At 41.2% G+C, this 25,378-nt stretch overlaps 1 protein-coding gene across 6 annotated transcripts in view; it reads right to left on the bottom strand.

The window, feature by feature from the left end:
* The window catches only part of agtpbp1 (ATP/GTP binding carboxypeptidase 1), a 175,177-nt gene that overhangs the window by 42,389 nt on the left and 107,410 nt on the right, over nt 1–25,378 (bottom strand). For all 6 annotated transcript variants that reach the window (XM_078396172.1, XM_078396169.1, XM_078396170.1 and 3 more), the window contains 7 exons: nt 19,906–20,690; nt 18,974–19,057; nt 18,789–18,875; nt 12,771–12,919; nt 6,463–6,550; nt 2,449–2,593; nt 1,159–1,312 (listed from right to left, as the gene is read on the bottom strand). In XM_078396172.1, the coding sequence (XP_078252298.1) occupies nt 1,159–1,312; nt 2,449–2,593; nt 6,463–6,550; nt 12,771–12,919; nt 18,789–18,875; nt 18,974–19,057; nt 19,906–20,690 (1,492 nt within the window). The remainder of the gene's footprint in view (nt 1–1,158; nt 1,313–2,448; nt 2,594–6,462; nt 6,551–12,770; nt 12,920–18,788; nt 18,876–18,973; nt 19,058–19,905; nt 20,691–25,378) is intronic.

Genomic DNA, 25,378 nt, shown 5'->3' with positions numbered 1-25,378 from the left:
ACCAAGTGGACCCGTTGGGCCCAAACCTCTCCTGCATTAGTGCAGCACCCTCCCCTCCCCTCCACCCTCCCCCTCTTATACCCCTTTTCCCCTCCCTCCCTTGCCCTCCCCCCACTCCATCCCCCTCAACCCCCCTTATCCTCCCTCCACCCCCTCCCTCCCTCCCTCCTTCCCTAGGAAATAGATTTAAACTTTAAAATGTGAATAACTTAAAAAATATAAAATCGATTTTAATGCAACTTCTTTCATTCGCACCAAAGGGACAAGGGTGAGTAAGGTGGGCCTAAAATTGTTGCGCTATCGGGTACCGTTTTGGCTGTAGTTCAGGAACAAACAAACAAACAAATGAGAGTTTTAGTATATGGATAGATGCAATGAGGGGCTATGGTTACGGCTAGTAATATAGGGTTGGCAATGCCAGTAAATCCACCACTATAAAGAACCTATAACTCAGCCCTGATCTGAGAGACGGTATGGAAACAGGCCTTTTGCCCAGTAAGTCCATGCTAAACTTCAAGCAACCACCCTTAATCCTACTTTAACCCATTTTATTCTTCTCATGTTCCCATAAACTCTCCCCAGATTCTATCAGTCTATCTGCATATCAAGAGCAAATTAGTGGCTCATTATCCGGTCAACTCAATGTCTATGGGATTTGGGAGGAAGCCCACATGGTCGCAGGGAGAATGTGCAAACATAGATCGGGTTGACCCCAGGTCACTGGAGATTTGAGGCTGCAGTTGTGAGGTGGCAGCTCTGCTAGCTTTGCCACTGTGCCACCCTGTATATACTCAGTTAGTTGATCTAAGATGGCAAGATCAGAGGTCCTCAAATGGGCATACATTGAAGGAGAGAAGCATTAATCCCATTATCATTCATTGTTTTTGCAATAATCATTGCTGGAATATGCAAATGCTAAAGAGGTAACAGAGCTGGACTTGGCCACATCAATTTAAGGAATCTATCACCAAACACTGACAGGGTTTCATATTCAAAATTGGCACTTGAGTGAGATACCAAATAGTACCAGTGAGTGGATCTTCCCATACATTTACTTAAAATAATAAGACAAGTGACGAGATCAAATTCAAAATGCATTCACAGTAAAAGAAAATGAACTGTCAAGATGAATTTGAGATTGATATACCTATTACTTACTGAACTGGTGTAGGTTCTCCCAGGACTTGGACTCCGGCATGGATGTAATGGTCAGTACAGGGCAAGGGTTCCCTCCCAATGTCTCACAGATTGAATCACTTCGAAAATAAATCTGCTGAGGATCATGTAGTGCCTCCAATTTTTGTATATGCATCTTAAAAAGGGAGGAACAAAATCTTAAGAGTTATTTAACCCATTTACATTATTTTTATATTCTGAATGTTCAATTCTTAGTGCTGACCTTGTGCACATCGGACAGACTGTGTATAGATGTAATAATTACAGTTTTCTACAAAAAAAAGATGTTGAACAGGTTGTACAGCTATCTTGAATAGCTTGCTCCATTTGCTTCTGTTTCCCTTTCCATTCTTCAACATAAATACTGATTTATGTATTGACACTAATTACATGAAAAATACTGAAAACTGAAAAGGTATCAAATCTACTTGTGACGCATGCTTTCTAGAGTTTAGAAGAATATGGGAGTTCTTGAAGCATAGGATTTTGAGTGACCCAGTGGCTGTGAATTTTTTCTCCTTGTGAAGGAGTCCAGTGATAAGATGAGTCAACCTTTCAAAATGGCAATGAAGAGGGAATCCTTCCTTGAGAAGATTGTGAATCTCTTAAATTCTATGTGCCAAGATCATGGGTATAAACCAAAGATAGACACAAAATGCAGGAGTAACTCAGCGGGACAGGCAGCATCTCTGGAGAGAAGGAATGGGTGATGTTTCAGGTCGAGACCCTTCTTGAGACTACTTCTTATTCATGGGTGTAAATAATTATATGGAAGACTGAGACTGACATGGGTGACGGGGAATCAGAAACAGAATGAGAAAGTGGAGCAGAGCACCAAAGATTAGTTCAATTGTGATATTATTGAATGTCAGAGTAGGCTTGAGGGGCCAAAGGTTGTTCTTCTTTCTTTGTTTGTTACACAATAATCCAAATCTCAGAATCTGAAAATCTTAAATGATCTTAGACAACAAGGTATTTATTCACAAAACGCTGGAGTAACTCAGCAGGTCAGGCAGCATTTTGTGAATAAATACCTTCGATTTGTACCAGCATCTGCAGTTATTTTCCTACACTTAGACAATAAACAAGTACATTTCAAAATGTCTACGTGCAAATCAATACAAAACTAAAAATACACTCTCAACATCTTGCTTCTTAAAACAGAAATAATATTTTGAAGACAACAGTGTTTAACCACCACACACGATAGAACGTGCAAGCATAATCCAGTTTCAAATTTGTTATTCCTACTCAGTATTTTGTGTACATTACCTGCAAGGTAGAGTACGTATATGGATAGTGATAAGCAAAATAACACACATCATCCTTATGACTAAAAGTCATTGTAAATGTCAGAGTGAAATATGATTTTCCTTTCAGACCCCCAGCTGCAATTGAACTTCTGGAAAAATGATTCCTATAAAGGAAAGGAATAATGATGTTTAAATATTTCAGTTCATAATTTGCTATTTTCAGTATATTGATTGCAGATAGCTAGGTCATTGATATCATTTTAGGAGGACAAGCCATTATTTACCTTGGCTGCTTCAATTGAAATGGATCAGATAATCAACTTAGATGTACCAGGTTGAAATCTAATTTGTATGTAGCTTCAATTTCCTGATTAACACCTTGTCGTAAATGAACCACTTGCTCCTTTAGGTGTTCCCTCTGCTTTGTGAAACCAGTAAAAGTTGACCTTTCCTGCTTGTTTATCTTGAAAATAAATGTATGCTTATTTTATAAATTGGCTAAGGAATTTAGAAATAATATAGAAACATGCTGGTGTTTTGTCTTTAAAGGAAAGCTTTCTTTAACCTTCTCTGTACCAAAGACAACAATCCAGGTTAACCAATACCCAAAACTTTTCAATCCTGACAATGTCCTTGTAAATATCCTCTGCATCCTATGCAGCTGGACACTACAGTGGAAGAGTGTAAACATTCGTAATAAATTTAGAGAGACAATTCCCAAGTAATTGAAAGAATGACAACTTGTGTTGCTATTGCACATTCCACAGCTTCAAGATGATGCAAAGAATTTACAACTAACTCTGTGAAGTAAAGTCACTTATAATCAAGAAAATGCTACAGCCAATTTTCACACAATGAGGTTAACAAATGTCAACGTGGTAACAGTCAGATAATCAGTTAACTACAAGAAAAATATCTGGCTGGAGCACAGGGATTAAATCTTTCCGCTCTTCAAAAATCACAGAATCTTTTATGCCTGCCTTTGATGGTATAAGGAATATTTGCTCAATAATGAATCTAAAGCAGCATTGGAATTTCAGCCCATATATATGTGTATTCAAGTTACAAGAATGTGGAGTATAGGAAAAGCCGGATAAATTGTACAGAATTAATAAATGTACTTTCTCTATCATTACCAATGCATTGAATGTTAAGAATACACCTGAAGAAGAAGCTGTTAAATACAAGCAAATATAACTAATTGTGCTACATTGGTAAATACAAACTACAAACAATTTATGATGTACTAGCCAGGCGTCCACCCGTTGGGCCCAAACCTCCCTTGTGGGCCCGGCAACCCCCGTTGGGTCCAGACCCCTCCTGCGGGCCCAGCAACCCCCATTGGGTCCAAACCTCTCCTGCGGGCCCGGCAACTCTCCCCCAACTACGAAAAATAACGCCTATGACAAGCACTGAAATTGTGCCCCTGTCCAAGCATCTGACACCCATCTTTTAGATAACTTTACCATAATATCAGCTCAAAAATACGTCAAGCTCGTTAATCTTTTAATGAACAAATTATGGCACTACACGAAAATTATAACTGCAGCTTCCTTGCTTTCACTGATGCAAATTGGTTTATGATGTGATCAAAGTAAATTTTTTCAGTTTCTTCTTTCTACACTCAGCAGAGCGAGATCACAGAGTCTGCCTTGACCCATGGAGGTTCTCAAATACAAAAGTATTAGTTTTAACTTGCTGAATGATCTGTCACAGCTGGCGATGGAAACGGTGATGGTGAGCATTATCTGAATAGCAAGCGAAGACTGGGGAACACACTCTCATCTCCATACTGAACAATAAATTCGTGAAGCTCAGGTCTTAAAATTTTGATGTTGGTCCGCCTTGATAGCAACATTCTGCAATCCAAAATTTCTTCATATAACTGCTGTCCATCAACATCAGAGCTGTACAATACGCCCAAATTTTCGCACTTCTTCTTTAGGTTGTTTCTGTCGGCACCGTAACAGTCCCTCGATATCGAGAAGGAACCCAAACCTAGCGTCAGTGTCGTGCAAAACGAGCGAACCTTTCGTCCATTGCTCTATGAAGACAGTCTATGAATGGTGTCAAGTTAGGAAAAGGGGACGTACAATGAGATCTGGGTGTCCTAGTGCATCAGTCACTGAAAGGAAGCATGCAGGTACAGCAGGCAGTGAAGAAAGACAATGGAATGTTGGCCTTCATAACAAGAGGAGTTGAATATAGGAGCAAAGAGGTCCTTCTGCAGTACAGGGCCCTAGTGAGACCGCACCTGGAGTACTGTGTGCAGTTTTGGTCTCCAAATTTGAGGAAGGATATTCTTGATATTGAGGGTGTGTAGCGTTGGTTTACTAGGTTAATTCCCGGAATGGCGGGATTGTCATATGTTGAATAAGGATGAGAGGAGATCTTATCGAAACGTATAAGATTATTAAGCGGTTAGACACGTTAGAGGCAGGAAACATGTTCCCAATGTTGGGGGAGTCCAGAACAAGGGGCCACAGTTTAAGAATAAGGGGTAGGCCATTTAGAACGGAGATGAGGAAAAACCTTTTCAGTCAGAGAGTTGTGAATCTGTGGAATTCTCTGCCTCAGAAGGCAGTGGAGGCCAATTCTCGGAATGCATTCAAGAGAGAGCTAGATAGAGCTATTAAGGATAGCGGAGTCAGGGAGTATGGGGAGAAGGCAGGAACGTGGTACTGATTGAGAATGATCAGCCATGATCACATTGAATGGCGGTGCTGGCTCGAAGGGCTGAATGGCCTACTCCTGCACCTATTGTCTATTGTCTATTGTCTATGATCACAATGAATGGCGGTGCTGGCTCGAAAGGCCGAATAGCCTCCTCCTGCACCTATTGTCTATTGTCTATTACAAGGCATGATTAGTAAGTTTGCAGATGACATTAAAGTGGGTGGTACTGTGGACATCAACGATGATTACCTAAAGTTACAGCAGGATCTTGATCAGCTGGACAATTGGGCAGAGGAATGGTTGACGGAGTTTAATGCAGATAAGTGCATGGCCTTGCATTTTATGAAGTCAAACCAGGGCAGGACCTTCACAATGAATGCCCTGGCAATTTTTGTAAAGCAGATAGATCTAGTAGTGCAGGTACATAGTGTCCTGAATCTGATGTCACAGGTACAGGTAGGTTCTTTGTCCTGCCCCCCTGACATCAGTCTGAAGAAGGGTCTCGACCCGAAACGTCACCCATTCCTTCTCTCCTGAGATGCTGCCTGACCTGCTGAGTTACTCCAGCATTTTGTGATACCTTCGATTTATACCAGCATCTGCAGTTATTTTCCTACACCACAGGTAGACAGATTGGTAAAGGCGGTTTTTGGTACATGGCCTTCATCAATCAGGGAATTAATACATTGGTGAGGCCACACTTCAATTATTGTGTTTAGTTTTGGCCACCCTGTTGTAGGAAGAATGTCATTAAGCAGGAAGAATTTCAAGAAGATTTACAAGGATGTTGCCAGGACTTGAGATATATTGAGAAGTTGGGAAAGCTAGGACTTTAATCCTTGGAGTGCAGGAGACTGAGGTGATTTTCTAGAGGTGCAGAAGATCACGAGAATAGATAGGGTGAACACACAGAGTCTTTTACCTAGTGTAAGTGAATCAAGAACCCGAGAACATAGGTTTAAGATGAAAGGAGAAAGATTTAATTGGAACCTGAAGGGCAACTTTTTCACACAGAGGATGGTGGGTATATGGGACAAGCTGCCAGCGCAGGTATTTAAGGCAGGTACAAAAACAACATTTAAAAGAAGTTTGGTCAGGTATATGGATAGAAAAGGTTTAGAGCCCGTTTCCATTCTGTATGACTCTACGACTCTATTAAACAGCAGATAAAATACATGACTTCATATCTGTGAGTAAGGCAAGATGAAACTAAATTTATAAACATTGTATCTTCTTTAAAAAACAATAATTTCATGGTGACAATAATAAATTTCAGTGTTTTTATGCACAATGAACTGAATAAATAGGAATAACAAATAAATATATTAATGCACCAATATATAAACACAATGCTTACTTGTAATAACAGATATCTGTTCCAGTTCGAACCCACTGTGGTCTTCCAAGCATAGCTTCTTGGACGGAATACATTATGGGATGCATACCTTTCAAAAGAAAATTGCAAGGGTATGTGATTCTAGTGTACTTAAGAATAAAAATATAAAGTCAAGTATAAATTGCATTGCCCTTCCGTGCATTTCTTGTACTTGAAAGATGCAACGTCTTCCTAGACTTTCTACTCCATTGGATTTTGTATTAACAGTAAGAGAACCATCAAGGGGAGACATTTCCGAATTGCGTTCAGGGCAGCCTCCATGAACAGAGGGTTTTTGGCCCAGCAATAAAGACGCTGGATCTGGTTCTAAGGAATGAGAAGGAAAACGAGTACAAATGTTAGTGGGAAATACTTAGGGAACATCATAACATACGATTGGTAATGGGCATGGGTAAGAAGCAATCTAGAGTAGAAATTGAATGAGTAGCCAGGATGAAGTGGAAACCAAATACTGGAAGGTAAAATGGAATAGTTGACCTTAAAGGGATGTTTCAAGTACAGACTAATTACATTCCCATAAAGATAGAAGTTACAGGACAGAAAATCAGAGTTCAGGTGATGGCAAAGAATAAGAAGCAGGTGATATGAATGACACTTGTCAAATGAACAACTCAAATAATCTATAAATTAGCCAAGAGGCAAGGCAAAAACAAAAATAAGACAGTGTAGAAAGGCAATTAACATAAAAATTGAATCAGTAGTGTTGCATCGGCCTGTAAACAGCACTTTGAGCACTTTGTATTGGTTTTCACCAAAGAACCAAACCTTGCCAAGATCTCGGCAGATTGGAATACAGTTATGATCAGAGATAGCATGAAACATAATAAGGGGGAAGGTACTAGATCGGCTGGCAATTCTTTTATTGGGTACTGAAGGAAGTGTTGTGGAAATTGCAGAAAGTGTTCCTTGGTTGCTGAAAGAAGTGCGGTGGAAATTGCAGAAGGACTTGCCATTCTCTTTCATTCCTACCTAGATGTAGGGAAGTGCCACCCAACAACAACTGTGACACCCTTGATCAAAAAGCCTGTAACTATAAACTGGTCAGTAATTTGATGGTGGGCAAGTTCTAAGAAACAACAATCAGGGAAAAAGTGGAAAACCTTGAGTAAATAAAGGAGAGTCTGACAGATTTGTGAAGGGCAAATTGTGTTTAACTATCCAGCTTTTTATGTGATAACTGAGCAGATTGAAAAGCTAGCCAGCAAAATTTAAGACCAGGGAATAAAGGTGGATGGACATGGAAGTGGCTCAAGTATAGAAGGAAGAGTTGTAAACAACTGCTTTTCCTTCTGGAGGATGGTTCCCAAGGACTAGTAATAAGATATCAGTTAAAAGAAACATATTAATAACTTGGATATGGGTTGCGCAAGGTAAAATTTCAAAATTTGCAGACGACACAGATCTTGAAGGTATGGCAAGCCGTGAATAGGATACTTATAGATTGAAGCAAGTGGTAGATGAAATTTAATCGAGAGAAGTGTGAAGTGAGACAGCTTTGAAGAAAGATCAAGTGTCAATATTGTTTAAGTGGCACAGTTCTGAATGGTGTGCAGGAACATAGTTAAACCTGAGTGTGGTAAGTGCATTTGAAATTAGCAAGATACATTGAGGGCTGAGTTTGTAACGCTTCATAAAGAGCATAAAAGCAGGGAGGTTATGTTGAACTTCCTTCATTTTATTCATGACACAAGAGTGATTTTAACCAGGAATTCGACAATTTTATACTAACACTAGACCAAGTGGATCAGTTGGGTCCATTTCTCGTAGGGGGGGGGGCAGGAAAGGGGAGAGGGTGTGACTGAGAGGGTGAGCCCTGGACCCAAAGTCTCTCCTGTATTGGTGTAGCACCCTCAATTCCCCCCCCCCCGCACTCAATCCCCCTTATGCCCCCTCCTCTCCCCAATCACCCACTCCATCCCCCCTAGCCCACTCCAACTTTACCCTCCCCTGCCCCCACCCCCAGCCCTGCCTCCACGCCCATTCCCCCCATCTCACCCCTATTCCCCCCTCCTCCTCCCCCCCACCTCCCTCCCCTCCCCGCCCTCTCCTGCCCCCCACTGTCCCCCTTCCCCCCCACCCCATTCTCTTTCCCCCACCCCCACTCTCCCCGACCCCCACCCGCACTCTCTCCTCCCCCCACCCCCCCTCCCCTCCCATCCACTCACTCGCCCGCCACGCCCACTCCCCTCCGTGTAGCCACTGGCAGCGAAAGGCACTTACAAGTGCCCGTGCGTTCAACGCTGACTGCTGACATGCGAGTCTCCCCGGGGCCGGGCGAGAGGCAATGTGCGAGGGAGCGAGGGAACGACTGAGCGCGGGAGGGCGGCAGCGCTGCCTGCGGCCATGTTGGTTTGGCGAGTGAGGAGCAAATGAAGACGAACGTGGGAGATTGTGACGTCATACGCTGAGAACTTTCAGGAAATGGGTTAGAAAGTGAATTTTTAACCTTTAAAATGTCTGTAGCTTTAAAAATGTACCTTCAATTTGAATGAGAGTTGTTAGAGATTATGCCCAGGATAATGGCGAGTAAGGTGGTGGAAAAATTGTGACGCTACGGTGTACCATTTTGGCTGTGCGGAGCACCAAAGTTATGGTGCGCACAAACACACATACACATGGACAGAGAGTTTTAGTAATATAATATAGATAGATTGCTTAATGCTACATGAAAAATATGGGACAACGATATTACTTTTTAAATGCACTGCTAGATGCAAGTCAGAAATTAAAGGTCTAGAACAGGCCTTATAAGACACTGCCTTAGGTACAGAATTTTGTTGTGACAAGCTTGAATTGGTAAATGCATGACAATGTAACAAGCATGAATTTGACTACATATTATAGTATATGCCCATTTGTCTGATTCAATAAATACAATAGATATTAAAAATCAAGTTGCTGTGAAGTTGACAACGATGTCTTTGTATGAAAACACTGGGTCCTACAAGCTTTATAAAACCTGGCATGTTTACTTTTCTGCGGTTATAAATGGAGTGAGAATTACACTTTGAGAACAATTGTAAAATAGCTATTCTTCTGTTTGGAACCCCCTCCCTCCCAAAAAAGGACTTTGAGATCAACCGTTTCAAAACAATTACTTGTAAGGCATTTCTAATAAACAAAATATTGCAGAAGAATATTCAAAAGGAAATTAAACAGATTATGGGCATTAACTTCCCTCTGGAACCAGCACTTTACATTTTGGGTATAATTCCTGACAGTATGACAGATAAGAGTTCGAAACATTTACTGACAATCCTGCTGCTGATAGCAAAGAAGACGATAACAACTTCGTGGTTGAAACCACAGCCTCCAAGCATAATGCAATGGAGAGATAGGGTAAAAAATGTGTATATAATGGAAAAAATCACAGCAAGGTTACAGTTGACAACAGACATGTTTGATAAAAGATGGTCATTATTAATACAGGCAATGCCGGGACTCGAGTCTCTTCCGTTTTTGGGAACTTAAAGTAAGGGTATTTACATTCAATATGCATCTCCTATGTTTGTTTAGTTTGTGTTTGTATGTATGTAAAAAAAAAAATAATAAAAATAAAGTAAAAAAAAAAAAAAATCAAGTTGCTGTGAAGTTGACAACGATGTCTTTGTATGAAAACACTGGGTCCTACAAGCTTTATAAAACCTGGCATGTTTACTTTTCTGCGGTTATAAATGGAGTGAGAATTACACTTTGAGAACAATTGTAAAATAGCTATTCTTCTGTTTGGAACCCCCTCCCTCCCAAAAAAGGACTTTGAGATCAACCGTTTCAAAACAATTACTTGTAAGGCATTTCTAATAAACAAAATCATTCAGAAAGGCTATAAATGTTGTGACAATTTGTTGAATACCTTTATATAGCATTTGGCATTACTATCCACACAAAGACAAATAAAAGAGTTAAGCTAGAATTAGAAAACTAGTAATGATTTAACTATCGCTGAGTGCTGAGAAAAATGGTTTAACATCTTACATAAACATGACATTACTGAAAGTTGTCTCATACATTTGAGATGACAGATAATAGCTATTCTAGCTCATTTAAAGTCAGGCAATAAACTAAAAATGGAAGCTGATGATATTCTAATTCGTCAGTCACTTTAGCTATATGAAATAACAACCACTGATAATATATGAAATATATATGATGAAAATATGAACATACATCTTATGTCCAAATGTGAAATAATAGGTTGTAAAAATGATAGAAGTTACTTTTTCTTTAAAAAAAACCCAAATTGAATTGACATATTTAAATAAATATGTTTTTGGTCATTAATTTACATTTAGAAATTCACAAAAACTAATTATATTGCAGATTATAGTCTTTGAACAATGGACATTTTAAATATAATATATATATAAACATAATTTTAAACAGAGTCCATGTAATCATTTTCTTTTTTTCTACCAAATGCGACAGATATTTTCTACAACTTAACATTTAGGTGCAGAACCATCGGGTTCACATTTTCCCTCTTGTGCTTTTATGGATTTTTAGCACCTGTTTTAAGTCTAGGTTTAAGGTATTTTCATTTCATTTCTAAACATTTAGAAGCCACACTGATTGGGGAGCAGCCATTTGACTACTGGATGTAGGGGAATCCTAATGATAACTTTCTCTGTGGCAGGCAGCAGCAGCAGGAATAGTTTTGTAATTTAGTGTCATCATCTTGTAATATTAATTCATTTCCTCCCTTTCCATATATGCTGCCAGACCTGGTAGGGGGTTTCTTTTTAATTTAGATCTCCAATATTTTGTATCCGTCAGTGCCAGCACTCCATTTCTCCTTCTCATTCATCACCTAAGATTCCTCCAGATAGACCTGATGTGATTCATGGTGCTCTATCACCCATACTCAGTCAGCCTCACCAACCTTTATGCCATTTACCTCTCTTGATCTTGACCCTATCACAGGCTGTTCTCCTCACTCTCTTCTTTTTATGCAATTTAAAATGTGCAATTTCTAATGTTTCCTAGTTCTTATGGATGTTCATCAACCTCAAAACCAAATCTGACCTGCTCAGTATTGCCAGCAATTTTTTTAAATTTTAAATTCTCTTTTCTTTCAAATCCCATTTCCTGCTTCTTCTGCCCTTTGTAATCTTCTCCACACCTCCAACCAAATATCTACTATTAAGCATTTACATGTTAAATGTCTGCTATTGAGCATGTTACAACAACTGTACATTCATTTCCAGAGATTCAAACTCTTTTTGTCTCAAAGAGTTTTAAAACCTCTATCTTAGTTATCTATTCCTCCTTATCGCTTCAGTATGATTTTTTTCTGATAATATTCCTATATTAGAGCACTTCATTAAGTTATGGGATAACAGTTTGTTGTCTCCAATACTTCGCACACTTCTCACCATCCACCCTCTCCACAACTGATTTTCAAATTATCAAATGATAGGCCCCAAGAATGTATAACTGCTGTTTAATCTCAAATGAAAAATAAGTGAGCTTAAAATAGGAATTGCAAAAATCCGTCCCAAGTATGGCAATTATACAGTGATTAAAGGGCCTGTCCCACTTAGACGATTTTAAGGCGACTGCTTGCAACTAAGCTGTCGCCGAACGTTCGCCAGGGTGTCGCGGGCATGATCGTGAGGAGTCTTCAATGAATCGTAGCGGATCTTGGCGCATCGCGGAAAAAAATTCCAGATAGAAATTTCTCGGCGACAGCTGGCTTGTCGCCAGGTATCGTAGCTTATTGCGGGCGCTGTCGCATGCTGTCTCCAGGTTTGCTAGGTTGTCGCAGATGCATTTAGAAGCACGTAATATTAAATTAAGAAAAAGCATTTGAAGATACCAGAAGATGGTTTTGTTTAACCAATTTATTTACCGTCAGGACATTTGACAGGTAGATTGGAGGCGACAGTTTGACGGTCAGGTAAGCGTGGGAATTTTGCGATGTCTCCGAAGACGGTGTAATCTCTTAGCCAGGTGCTAGTTTCACAAAAAAAGTAACTTGTATCGACCTGACTCGGCATTGTCGTGGTCATTGTCGTAGGGTAATAGAAAATTTCGGCGATTGCTACAACTTTGACAGTCGCCGGCAGTCGCCTTAAAAACCGCGTAACTGGGACAGGCCCTTAAGAAATTGCTTGTTCACTTTTCACCACAAGGGTATTTAATCACCTCTTCTACACAGACAATGACTGGTGCGAGGAAAAAAAAGAATATTGTTCGAATTTACTGTCTATGCTTTGGCTTGATAGAAAATAATAAGCAACCAATACTTAAAGGTAAATGTAATATCTTACCATAATTAAATTGACTATTAGACTTTTCACAGTTGATAATATTGAATCGATAAGCAATAGCATTCCTCATTCCACTCACTTCAAAGTAAAACCATTGGTGGTGATGATTGCTGTTTATATCAGAATTAAGAATCAGATCGTATTCAAGCCTAGAAAAGACAAAGGCAATTGAATAAATGTGCCTAGTAAGCTTCAGGCAACATAAAAACAGCAAGGGGGAGAAACTACCAATATGGCGAAATGGGCACATAGCATCTCAACTGCCCTTTATATAGCACCTTTGATTTTTTTCTGTATTTTGTTTCATACTTCCTTATGACATAGGAGGAGGCCTTTTCAGCCCATCAAATGTACGCTGGCTCATGAAGCAATCCTGCCAGAAATAATTTGTCCCTTGTGAAACGCATACTGTAATTATTGTTGGACTCGTGACATTATGATTGGTTGGTTTAGGCAGCAATGCTACCTTGGTTTTCTGATGTAATATTTATCACAAAACAAGCACATTAAAATAACTTGGGTAAGGATTTACTGTAGAGCAGCATTCGTCCTGGACCCACAAAAATATTCTGAGTCACTATCATTGACTTCATATCCTTTAAGAAGCAATGGTGTGTTCAGCTCTTAGCAGGAGATGCTAGAATTTCTCCCACTTCAGTCATTGACCTAGCCTGACACTGGCCCTCAAAAGAAACCTCATGGCAAATGCACTAGGTAGGTAGCATGAGTGGTCATTCCACGACCTGCCTCAGGTCAATCCAAACTGCAAACAGCCCTGATTGTATTATATTATGAAATGTTCACTATAAAAAGCACTTTTATATTGATTGTCACATTGTTTCCAATTCCCAGATTAATTGGGAAAAATACTTCATAGAAACATAGAAAATAGGTGCAGGGGTAGGCCATTCGGCCCTTCGAGCCTGCACCGCCATTCAATATGATCATGGCTATTCATCCAGCTCAGTAACCTGTACCTGCCTTCCCTCCATACCCCCTGATCCCTTCAGCCATAAGGGCCACATCTAACTCCCTCTTAAATATAGCCAATGAACTGGCCTCAACTACCTTCTGCGGCAGAGAATTCCACAGACTCACCACTCTCTGTGTGAAGAAATGTTTTCTCATCTCGGTCCTAAAAGACATCCCCCTTATCCTTAAGCTGTGACCCCTGGTTCTGGACTTCCCCAACATCGGGAACAATCTTCCCGCATCTAGCCTCTCCAACCCCTTAAGAATTTTATATGTTTCAATAAGATCCCCCCTCAGTCTTCTAAATTCCAGCGAGTATAAGCATATTTTATATATATATATATATATATATATATATATATATATATAAAGTATATTTTACTGATAAGTATTTACGAATATCTTGACCTACAAAAGTCACTGTGTAATACAGATCTCTCTTTTTATATGTTGAATTCTTTGATTCAAGAAAGAGTTTCAGTGAGTATGATGCCAAGTGTCAAACATGAATGGTGGATGGTTTGCACACACAATGGAAAGAATTAGGAATTGATGTGGAGATAATGGTGCGATAAGAGTTAATGGTGGAAGGGGGCAGATGGGATTCAAAGGTCTTAGGGCTTGCAAGAACAGGTATCTGGATTAAATGAAGGAGAACCCTATGATTAGGATTTGGCAGAGGCACATGTAGCAATTTCAAAGGACCGGCATTTTAGTTTTGAACGCTGTATAACCTAAAATATTTGTACTCCATCTTGAATTTAAATATTAAGGTTTATCTCACCAATGGCAAATCTACATTGGAGATAGATCAAAGAAAATTTGGCACTGCAGCAATCAGAGGCGAGAGGGGAGATGGGGGAGAAATAAGCACAAGCATGTCCCTCAGCTGCAAATATTAAAGGAAGAGTTTGGTATGGTTTCAGCCGCAAGGATACAGCCAATATTTAAAAGATTTAAAAAGAAAGCGTTGGTTTACAGGGATTACTGCGCTAATGGTGTAGAAAAGGAAAAAAAGGGATGAGGTACTGCAGTGTGATTTAGACAAAAGATTAAAAAGCAGAATCTGCAGGACAATAATCTTTGGATTACTCCAATTCCCATGTGCTACTGAGGGGGGGAATAGGAAGATAGGACAGTTGTATGAATAGCTGAGGAGTGATGTAGGGGGCAGGAATTCAGATTTTTGGACCATTGGGATCTCTTCTGTGTCAGAGTTGGCTTGTACTGGAGGGATGGATTGCACCTGAACTGGAGGGGAACACATTTGCAAGTGCTACTAGAAAGGGTTTAAACTAGAATGGCAGGGGGATGGCATCTAAAGCATTAGTGAAGCAGGTGGGAAGCTGGAATTTGATACAGAGGTCAATGACAGCAAATGTTATAGACAGAACAAGCAGGAGCATGACAGGAAACTATGAAAGATGATTGGATTAAATTGCATACATTTCAAAATAAGAGGTCTAATGGGTAAGGCCAATGAACTCAGGGCGTGGATAGGTACATGCGACTGAGACATAACCATTACAGAAACCTGGCTATTTAATGTTTCAGGTTACAGGTGCTACAAGCAAGATAGAGGTGGGATTAAGAGAGGAGAGGGTGGGGCGTTGCTTTACTGATTAAGGAGAACATTATGGCAGCAGTCCAAGGTGATATTACTGAGGGATAGTCAGGTGAGGCTATATGGGGTGCAGCTGAGAAATAATAAGGGGATGATCAGCTTGTAGGGATTGGCAGTGTTGTTTTGTGAAAGTCCGCCCAAGCATCTCTAAAAAGATAAAAACTGGATTTTCACATTAAAAAAAAAATTTGACTTTAGAGAATTGGCTGAGATTTATAAATTGTCATTATCCATAATGGAGTGTCAGAAGAATGGAGGATGGATAATGTGATGTCTCTATTCAAGAAGGGTGCAAAGAAAGTACTGGTAATTACAGACCAGTCAGCCTAACATCTGTGGTAGGCAAATTACTGGAGAGGATTCTGAGGGAAAAGATATACATGCATTTGGAAAGACAAGGATTGATTAGAAATAGTACGGTTTCGTACCTCACAAATTTGATTGAGTATTTTGAAAAAGTAACTAAGGAGGTTTATGAGTATCAGGGTCGTAATTGTAGTCTATATGGTTTCAGTAAGGCCTCAATGATAAAGTAATTCGTGGTAGTTTGCTCTGGAAGGTTAGATGGGATAGGATCTAGGAGAGTTAGCCAACTGGATACAGAATTGGTTTCACAGTATGAAGCAGAGGGTGGTGATGGAAGGTTGCCTTTCAGACTGAAGACCTGTGACTAGTGGTGTGCATCAGTTGGGCACTTGCTGTTGTTATCTATATCAACAATTTGGAAGAGAATATACACGGCATGGTTAAGAAGTTTACAGATGGCACTAAAATAGGCAGTATAGTAGATACTGAAGGGCCTTGGGAAATGTTAGAGCGGAAGGATCTAGGAGCACAAGTACATAGTTTCCTAAAAATGGCATTGTAGGTAGATAGGGTGGTGAAGGTAGCTTCTGGCACACTGGCCTTCATCAGACAGGCAACTAAATAGAGAAATTGGGGTGTTATGTTACACTAAATGCTGAAGGTTGTACGAAATAGCGGTGAGGTTTACGGAGTATTTATTGTGTTCAGGTTTGATCACCTTGCTCTAGGAAAAATCTCATTAAGCTGGAAAAAGTGCAGAGAAGAGGTTGGGCAGGGTCGGACTTTATTCCTTGAAGTGCAGGAGATGGAGGGATGATCTTGTAGAGATGTTGAAAATCATGAGTGGCATAGAGAGGGTTAATACAGTCTTTTTCGCTGGACAGGGGAAATCAAGAATTAGAATGAAATGGGTTTAAGCTGAGAGGGGAATAATAGGAACCCAAGCGGCACTGTTTTCAGATAATGGTTGGCATATGGAACGAGTTGCCAGACGAAGCCGTTGACTTATTATGGTACAATACAACATTTAAAAGTTGTATAAACTGGTACATGGATTCCTTCTCTCCTGAGATGCTGCCTGACCTGCTGAGTTACTCCAGCATTTTGTGAATAAATACCTTCGATTTGTACCAGCATCCGCAGTTATTTTCTTACACATGGATGAGAAAGGTTGAGGATATGGACAAAATGTGAGGAAATGGGACTAGCTGGGATGGGACAGCTTGGGTGGCATGGAGTTCAGCCAAAGGACCTGTTTCCATGTTGTATGACTTTATTATTCTAAAATATTGACTTTCCCTCATCGTTGCCCCACAAATTATGCCACGTACCCTATCCAGTCTTACCCTTGATAATACCTTGGTCTCAGCTTTAGAATTTGCCTTAATATCTTTTGGTGCTATCTCAACTTTTGTTGAGTGTATATAGTACAAGTTTTAAAAATAGTCACTGTTAACTTCTTGTTTATTACTACAGAGAAGCTGACACAAAGTGGCCAGTAGGTTCACTTTACAATCAGAACTAGCAAACAAGGATTTAATAAATCTATTTAATTTAATTTAATAAACTAAGCGTACAAGAAGGGAATCAGTTTGATTAATCTTTATTTGACAATGTGACAATGCAGTCAGAATGTGTACTTAATGTGAATCAAAGGAAATGGGGACTGGGCTAGAAAGTAGACACCGTGATATTAGTCAGGTGCATGGATAAGAAAGGATTAGAGGAAAGAATTAGAAGGATACGTTGGGTTCAAATCTCTCCTGCGGGCCTCTCCTGGGGCAACCCTCCCCCTACAGACGATCCTGCGGGCGCGGCAACCCTCTCCAAATGACGAAGCCCGTTGCCAGGCGGGAATGTCCCCCGGGGTCATGGGCGGGTGAGCGGGAACAGGGAAGGGGAGAGGGAGCGTCCCCCGTGCCGCCAGCGCTGCAGCTGTGGACACCAAGCCTCTCCTGCATTGGTCTAGCACCCTCCCCTCCCCCACTCTTCCCCCACTCCCCCCTTCCTACACTCTCCCCCCCCACTCCCCACCTTCCCTCCCCCATTCCCTCCCCCCACCCCACTCCTCCCCCCCACACACCCAGCCCATCCCCCCTCAACATCAACGGGCCCCAACTGCGCAGGCGCGGACCCGTTTATTCTGCGCACGTAAGTACTTTAAATTGAACTCTTCCCACTCGGACGACAAGTAGATGAACGGGACTCAACTGCGCAGGCGCGGAGCCGTTGGCGACACGCAAGTATTAGATGAACGGGACCCAACTGCGCATCCCTCATCGGCCCTCACTCGGGCGGGTCCCATTGTGACGTCACACGCTGAACATGGCAAGCAATCGGTTTAATAAGGTATTTTTTTTAACTTTAAAATCTCTCTAACTTTAAAAATATAAGACCAATTTGAATGAAACGACAATGGTGAGTAAGGTGGTCCTAAAGTTGTCACGCTATTGTGTGGAAGAAAATGGAAGAAAAAAGTGCACAAGAAACGCATGCACAACGGGGCAAACAAGATGAGAGTTTTAGTAATATACTGTACTAGACTGAGGTGGAGCAGTTGGTTCCTAATCTCTCCTGCGGGCCTTTCCTGGGGCAACCCTCCCCCAACTGACGATCCTGCGTGCCCGGCAACCCTCTCCAACTGACAAAGCCAGTTGCTGGGCGGGGAGTGTCCCCCGGGGCCTTGGGCGGACAAGGGGGGGAGACAGGGAAGGGGAGAGGTAGCCAATCACCTCAGCCCCGTGCCACCAGTGCTGCAGCCAGAGTGAGCCGTGGACCCAAAGCCTCTCCTGCATTGGCCGAGCACCCTTCCCTTCCCCCCACTCACCCAATCCATCCCCCCTCAACCCCCGTTATCCCCCCTCACACTCCATCCCCCTCAACCCTTCACCCACTACATCCCCCCTCAACTACCCACTACATCCCCCCTCAACCACCCACTCCACCCCCCTCAACCTCCTTAAAACTCCCCCAAACATCTCCTGCATTGGTCTAGCACCGTCCCCTCCCCCACTCTTTCAAAGTAAGTGCGTTAATTTGAAGTCCCCCCAGGTGGTACCCAGATCAATGGAAGGATTGGTTTCTGCCCCCCTCCCAAAAAATCTCATTAACCTTACTTTCTAATTTGAATTGCTTTTCGAAGATTTCCAGATTCAAACTGCGAATTAAACCTCAGCGTTTCTCCGTCTTCGGATACAGGATAGCTAAGTGAGAAAGGAGAATAAAACAGTATCGAATTAGTAACATCGAAGTTGAACATTCAGCTAAAAAGCTGAAAACTGACCATCTTTATATAACTCACCTGAGACAATCAAGATCATATATAGTTTTGTCGATAATGTCATTTGCATGAATTAGTCTCTCAATATCTTGGAATATTTTTGTTCTGTGTAGAAAAAAATAATGCCCATAAATGCGGTTTTTGCTTATATATGTTAAGTTTGTATTTTTAAAATGGTGTATTGTTTTAATTGGCTACTCACAGCTTAAAATACAGTCGGGAAAGTAAACTATTCAAACAACACCAACCATGTCTTTCCATAAGCATCTCATTAATCTAATTCATTGATTTGGTTTGAGGTTTAAACATATCCTTGCCCCTTATTAGACATTTCTTAATCATACATACAAATAAGTACAGCAGTTCACAGCAATTAACAAATAAAAGTTTAATGAATTACAATTTTCTTTTTGGATCCATGCTACAGGGTCCAAATATAATAATTCTAAAATATTTTGCCTTCCTATGATCTGTAAACGAAAAATTGTTTTCTACTATAATTTTTGTAAGCACCAAAGATTTGTTCACACATCTCTCTATACATTACAACTAATATAATAATTCTAAAATATAATTTGTCTTCCTATGATCTATAAATTGTGAAATTAGTAATTCAAAATAATTGTTCTTTGTAAATTGTACAAAAGAGTTACAAGAGATTTTTGTGGATTACATCATATAAAATCTGTTAAGATGCCACAATTTCAAAATATTTTCTATTCTTCCAGATCGATGTGAAAATACAAGCAAATTAACTCCTCCAAAAATCTAGCAAAATGTAATTTTACGGATACTTTACATTCTTTCCAATTCAGTCTTCCCCTCTTACAGTATAAAGACTTATGAATCTAACTTTCGCATTGAGATGTTTTGCTTTATCATTTTTCTCAGTTCTGGTAGTGCTTTCTCTTCTCAATGTAATGCTTTCAGATAGCAATCACTTGCATGCTCACCTTTGAACACCGTAGGGTCTTTCTATGAGAGGTTCCTTGAATGGAGGTGGAATATGGCCAAAATAATCAGGATAAGCCACTTCACCATATTCGGGAACTGATTTAGTCTTTTTAACAATTTCAACATAAAGGTCAGGGTCATGAAGTGGTTGCAAGACACCTGGTTCCGGTAAGTCTGAAAATCCTGGTTCTTCAGAACTTAAAGAGGACTCATCCTCGGCATCAGTGTCAATGCCAGTACAGCACAATTGACCTAGCTGGGTACCAACCTGTTGCCAAGATGGAGGCTGACCAAATGATGAAACAAATAAAGACTTTCCACAACCAGAGATCTGCTGACACGTTTTGCTGCATGTTTCTCCTAGTGTCAAATATCTGGGCTTATTCTCAACTCCACTCTCACACCCAGGTTTCCAACATTTAACATCTTCAGAAGCATTATTACAGTGTAGGGACATACTGTCTAAACCTTTTGTAATTTCATTGTTTAGGCACTGTGTCGGTGTATGTCCATTTTGTTTGGAATACTGATAGTTAACATTATTTTTGCTCTTCTCTGTGTTCTGCAGATCCATGTGCGTTACTTGTTTATGGTCCTGTCCAGCTCCTTGATAAACATTCGGTAGAATCTGCTGGTTTTGTGGAATATTATTGTCTTTAACACTTGCTCTTATTGTATTACTTTTTGAAGACAGCTCTTCTGCTGTGGGCACAATAATGGGTCCTGTCCGCTGAACATCAGATCTTGATGGACTGGTGTTGCTATTTTCAGTAAAATTATATGCCTGGAACAAAAAAAGTATAATAAAATAAACTAAAGATGAATTTTGAGGCAACTGAATTGGATAATTGTTTCCATATAAATTTGCAAACTATAATGCCTGTGACTGGGGCAAGCCATGATGGAACATTAATAGCTACACGTTAATCTATTTTTAAACGCATAGATTACCAAAAGTTTATCAGTGGTAAACATGGATTTCTAATTTTCTCTCTCACGGTTTACAGCAAGGACAAGAAGTCAGCCTCAAAGACATCTGAGCCCATATGTGGAGGCAATTCAGGCCACCTCTTTGAAAACATATTTTGTTCTTTGACAGATTAATCCAAATGGACGATGAAGTCTTGATAATTATTTCAGCATTTTGTTTCCACTTTTGCAGGTTTTTCTTCACCTAATGGCTCCACCAGCCATCTTGTCCAGTTCATCATTATTCACCCATGAACTTCAGAAGTGAATGTCAGCAGGCTGGCTGTCATACAAAATCCTGTCATTGCTCAGTAAGGACCGACATAACCTTTATACACATGTTGTTAGATTGCACCTGGAAATACTCAATTCCTCCAGGAAAAATAAGGTTGATGATTACACCCACCCAGAATTTAATTGTCTTTGCAAAGACCAAGGGTTATCTGGGTCACTGAGTAACTGAACTACTGCCAATCTGCATTGAATATATTCACTGAATGACTGTAAAATAGATGAAATTATTTAACCACATTAACTCGCATTTTGTTCTAAAATACTTCCCAGATATTCTCGGTTTGAATGTTTGTTTTGAAATACGAGGATTCTGAAAATGAATTCGACCAAAATTCAACGAAGAGATGGGACCAGCAAACAAATTAACCGAGAGCAAGACATTTTTACGCAGAGAAAAATTGGCCAATGTTGTTCAAATCCATAATAAAATACTGTTTTAAATGTAAACCATATGTACAATTTTCCTTCAACACACTGTAGATCTTTCATTTATTGGACCAGATCATGCTTACATGCGGCCAGTTTTTTCCATGGAAACTAGTCAGTTCAACTGACTGCTACTTAGTGTAAGTAACATCTTGGGCTATCAAATTGAGAGGTACAGAGCTGCGATGCAGAATTAAGGGACTGGATACTTTATGTTGTTATCGAAGCAGTAGCAGGTGATTTGTCCTCCCATGCCTGCTCTGTCCTTCAATAAACTATGGCTGAACATTTATCTCAGTTTCACTTTGCTGCGCCAACCCCACATACGTAAAAGTCTGTTGTGACTATACTCAGTGACTGAGTATCCACCATCCATCCATGAAGACTATTTCAAAGATTCATCTCCTCTGGGTTGAGAACATTTTTCTCATCACAATCACACAAAGGGTGGTGGGTGTATGGAACAAGCTGACAGAGGAGGTAGTTGAGGCAGCGACTATCCCAACATTTAAGAACCAGGTAGACAGGTACATGGATCGGACGGGTTTGGAGGAATATGGACTAAACTCGGGCAGGTGGGACTGGTGTAGCTGGGACATGTTGGCCGGTGTGGGCCAAATGGCCTGTTTCCACACTGCATCACTCTATGATAATCCTGAATCGAGACCACTTTTCAGTCTGAAGCGGTTTCAGACACGAGTCAGGGGAAACATCATCCCTGCATCTATCCTGTCAGACACCATAATCATTTGTACTCTTCATTTATCTAAACTCTGCAGACCTCTCTTTAGAGGATAACCCTTGATTCCAAAGATGTCCTCTTGTAAAGGTGTAAGGGGATCCAAGAGTTAATGCATACGTGGCGATAGAGCTAAGGGTCGAGACATGTCATAATTAGACCGTTTACCGCAAAAGCTTGCAAGGCTTATCTCGTGTGCTAACTATTGGCTAACAAAGAGGCACCGATGACCACAAAGGTATAACAGCTGGACAACGGATAAGGAACTGATATCAAAAAAGGGAATTGACACGGGGGGGGGGGGGGGATATCTTAAGACGGCCACATCTAAACAGGGTATAATGATGATTATGTAAGTAACCGATCTTGTGACTACATGCAGGACCGATTGTATTAGGTAATGGTCACCCAATCTACTGACCATCTGTAAGGCCGTTGGTCTTGGGAAACTGAACTCGTGATGACATGCAAGGCACCTTTCGTGGTGTATAAATATGCTGCTAAAATGCTCTGTAAGTGAGTGGGCTGACGAGGGACTGTCAGTATGCGAGCAGTATGATAGTGGCTCTCTCACTCCCGCATGCGTAATAAAATATCTACTCCTGACTAATGTGTACTGTTGTCTTACAGCGAACGTTAACATTGGCGTAGTCGGCAGGATCTCGCTGGGACCATCTCCGACGACTGAGTAAGCGGCTGCGGTCTGACCGGGACCTCGAAGGGAGTAACGTGCACTATCGGAACACCGTGATCCCTCGTCCGAGATTGATCTTGTTCCCTGTTGAGATCCCTAAAAAGACAACTTACGGTAAGAGGAATCACTACACATTAGTCTGATTATTGCAGTCCGTGTAGGTAAAATTGAAAGGAAGGGTGAGTCTGCTCAGACTACGGTTCTGGATACGTTCAGGCACTCGTATAGGTTCAGCAGACTAGGGCTCTGGGTTCGCTACGGTGTGAGGTTCATAGATAAGTACAGCAGACTACGGCTCTGGGTACGTTGTAGCATTAGTATAGGTTCAGCAGACTACGGCTCTGGGTACGTTGTAGCATTAGTATAGGTTCAGCAGACTACGGCTCTGGGTTCGCTACGGTGCAATTTTTATAAAATTGGACTCGACAGACTAAGCCTCAGTGGGGGCTAAAGTTTGTGGCTATTGTACACACATAAATAGGGCTGGCAATGGGACTAGCTCTTGATAAGAGTGATGGAGGTGCACTGGTGCAACACATGTGTTATACAGATCCGGAGAAACAGAGAGATTATAGACAATTGTCTGAAGAAGGGTCTCGACCCGAAACGTCACCCATTCCTTCTCTCCTGAGATGCTGCCTGACCTGCTGAGTTACTCCAGCATTTTGTGAATAAATACCTTCGATTTGTACCAGCATCTGCAGTTACTTTCTTACATAGACAATTGTCGGCATCTTTAACAAAGCTGGGGAATGAGGCCTGGCCTCTGGGGGGGAACCCGGAATGTAGAAACCATTAGACAGGTAGAGCAATTAATATGGGAAAGAGAAGCAGGAAAGAAATGGAAAAAGAGAATTAAGGGATGGAAGGAAGAAGCACAAAGGAGATGGGAGGCATCACACCACAGGAGTTGGATAGATAATGCAAGCCGCAAAGGAATAGAAGTATGCACAAATGGGAGTGTATTGAAAGGTTGGGAAGTGCTACAAGCAGAGTGTAATTGGTTCAATGATCAAAAGAAAAGAGCGGACAGGGAAAGGGGCCCTAATAATAATAATAATAATGGACCGGCCAATAAACAATTGATTGTGCAAAAACAGAAATTGAAACAAGACCCCGGGGACCACTTGTCTGGCATGGCGACCCTGTTTATAGAAGAGGGGAGTGAGGAACAAAATCGGGAATGTTGCAGGCCACCTCCCCTATATACCCCTGGCCACCAGCCGCTAGGAGCAGGAACTGCCCCACTAAGATCCCGTCGGGGGGGCTACCCCCACAAGAAAGGGCACCCACAGAAGAAGATGACATCGATAGCGACTGGGAAACTGAAAAGGAGCATGAAAAAGAAAGGATAGGGCTGAGGCAGAAGAGGAAGGAGGAGCAGTAATTGAATCCATCAGTGAGAGAGTGAAACAAAAAGCGCAAAGGAAACGCGAGGCCGAGAACCAACAGAAAACTAAAAAGACTAAAAAGATAATGCCAATGAGAGCAATGCCAAACCCGCTATGCTTTTGGAGTCACCCACGATTTCGGCGCCCTCTGGCAACCGAGGATTTCTTACCTCTTCTGGAACACTAGTCAAGAATACAACTTGAGTGACGAACCTACTGCAAGCCCTAGCCCTCCCAGCTGGCCATTATTAAGTGCAATGCCCATACGGGCAGTCACGATGAAGTTTCCCAGGGAAATGCCCATGCTGACATCACTGCCCGCACAGCAGCATGTGAATCCTGCACCATGGTCCCCACAGAACCAACGATTCTAGTAGACAGAACGGCCTTGCCAGACATGGGTGATGTAAAGTTAATGCAGAGATGCCTCTGCCGCGCAGCGTGATCTATGGAAAGGAGAGGGCTGTGCTGTTGACTCCATTACGGGCCTCTGGCTCATCCCTCTTGGACAAGTTTGTGTACCTGATGTATTTTTGCCTATTCTTCTGACCTATATACACTGCCATACACACGCGGGTAAGGAGGGAATGGTAAGGATGGCAAAGGAAACCTGGTGGGACCCCAAAATTCGCCAAGAAGCCGTGAAACAAGCTTCCGAGTGTGCAATTTGTAAGTGAAATAATCCCGGCAAAACAGTAAAATGCCCAAAAGAGGTCACACCAATGCCAGGCTGACCCGTGGAGTTTATACAGGTGGATTTTATTGAGTTACCGCAGGCACAATGTTATAAATATTGCTTAGTCGTTGTAGATTTGTTCAGTCGATGGATTGAGGCTTTGCCAACTACCAATGCTACAGCTGAAACCACAGTAAAACAGCTGCTTAAGGAAATTATACCCGGCTTTGGGTTACCTACCATTATTAGTTCTGATAGTGGACCCCATTTTATTGGCAGAATT

The sequence above is a fragment of the Rhinoraja longicauda genome, chromosome 3 (genome assembly GCF_053455715.1).
Source record: "Rhinoraja longicauda isolate Sanriku21f chromosome 3, sRhiLon1.1, whole genome shotgun sequence".
Classification (NCBI taxonomy): Eukaryota; Metazoa; Chordata; class Chondrichthyes; order Rajiformes; family Arhynchobatidae; genus Rhinoraja; species Rhinoraja longicauda.
This window is presented reverse-complemented; position numbering and strand designations above follow the sequence as displayed.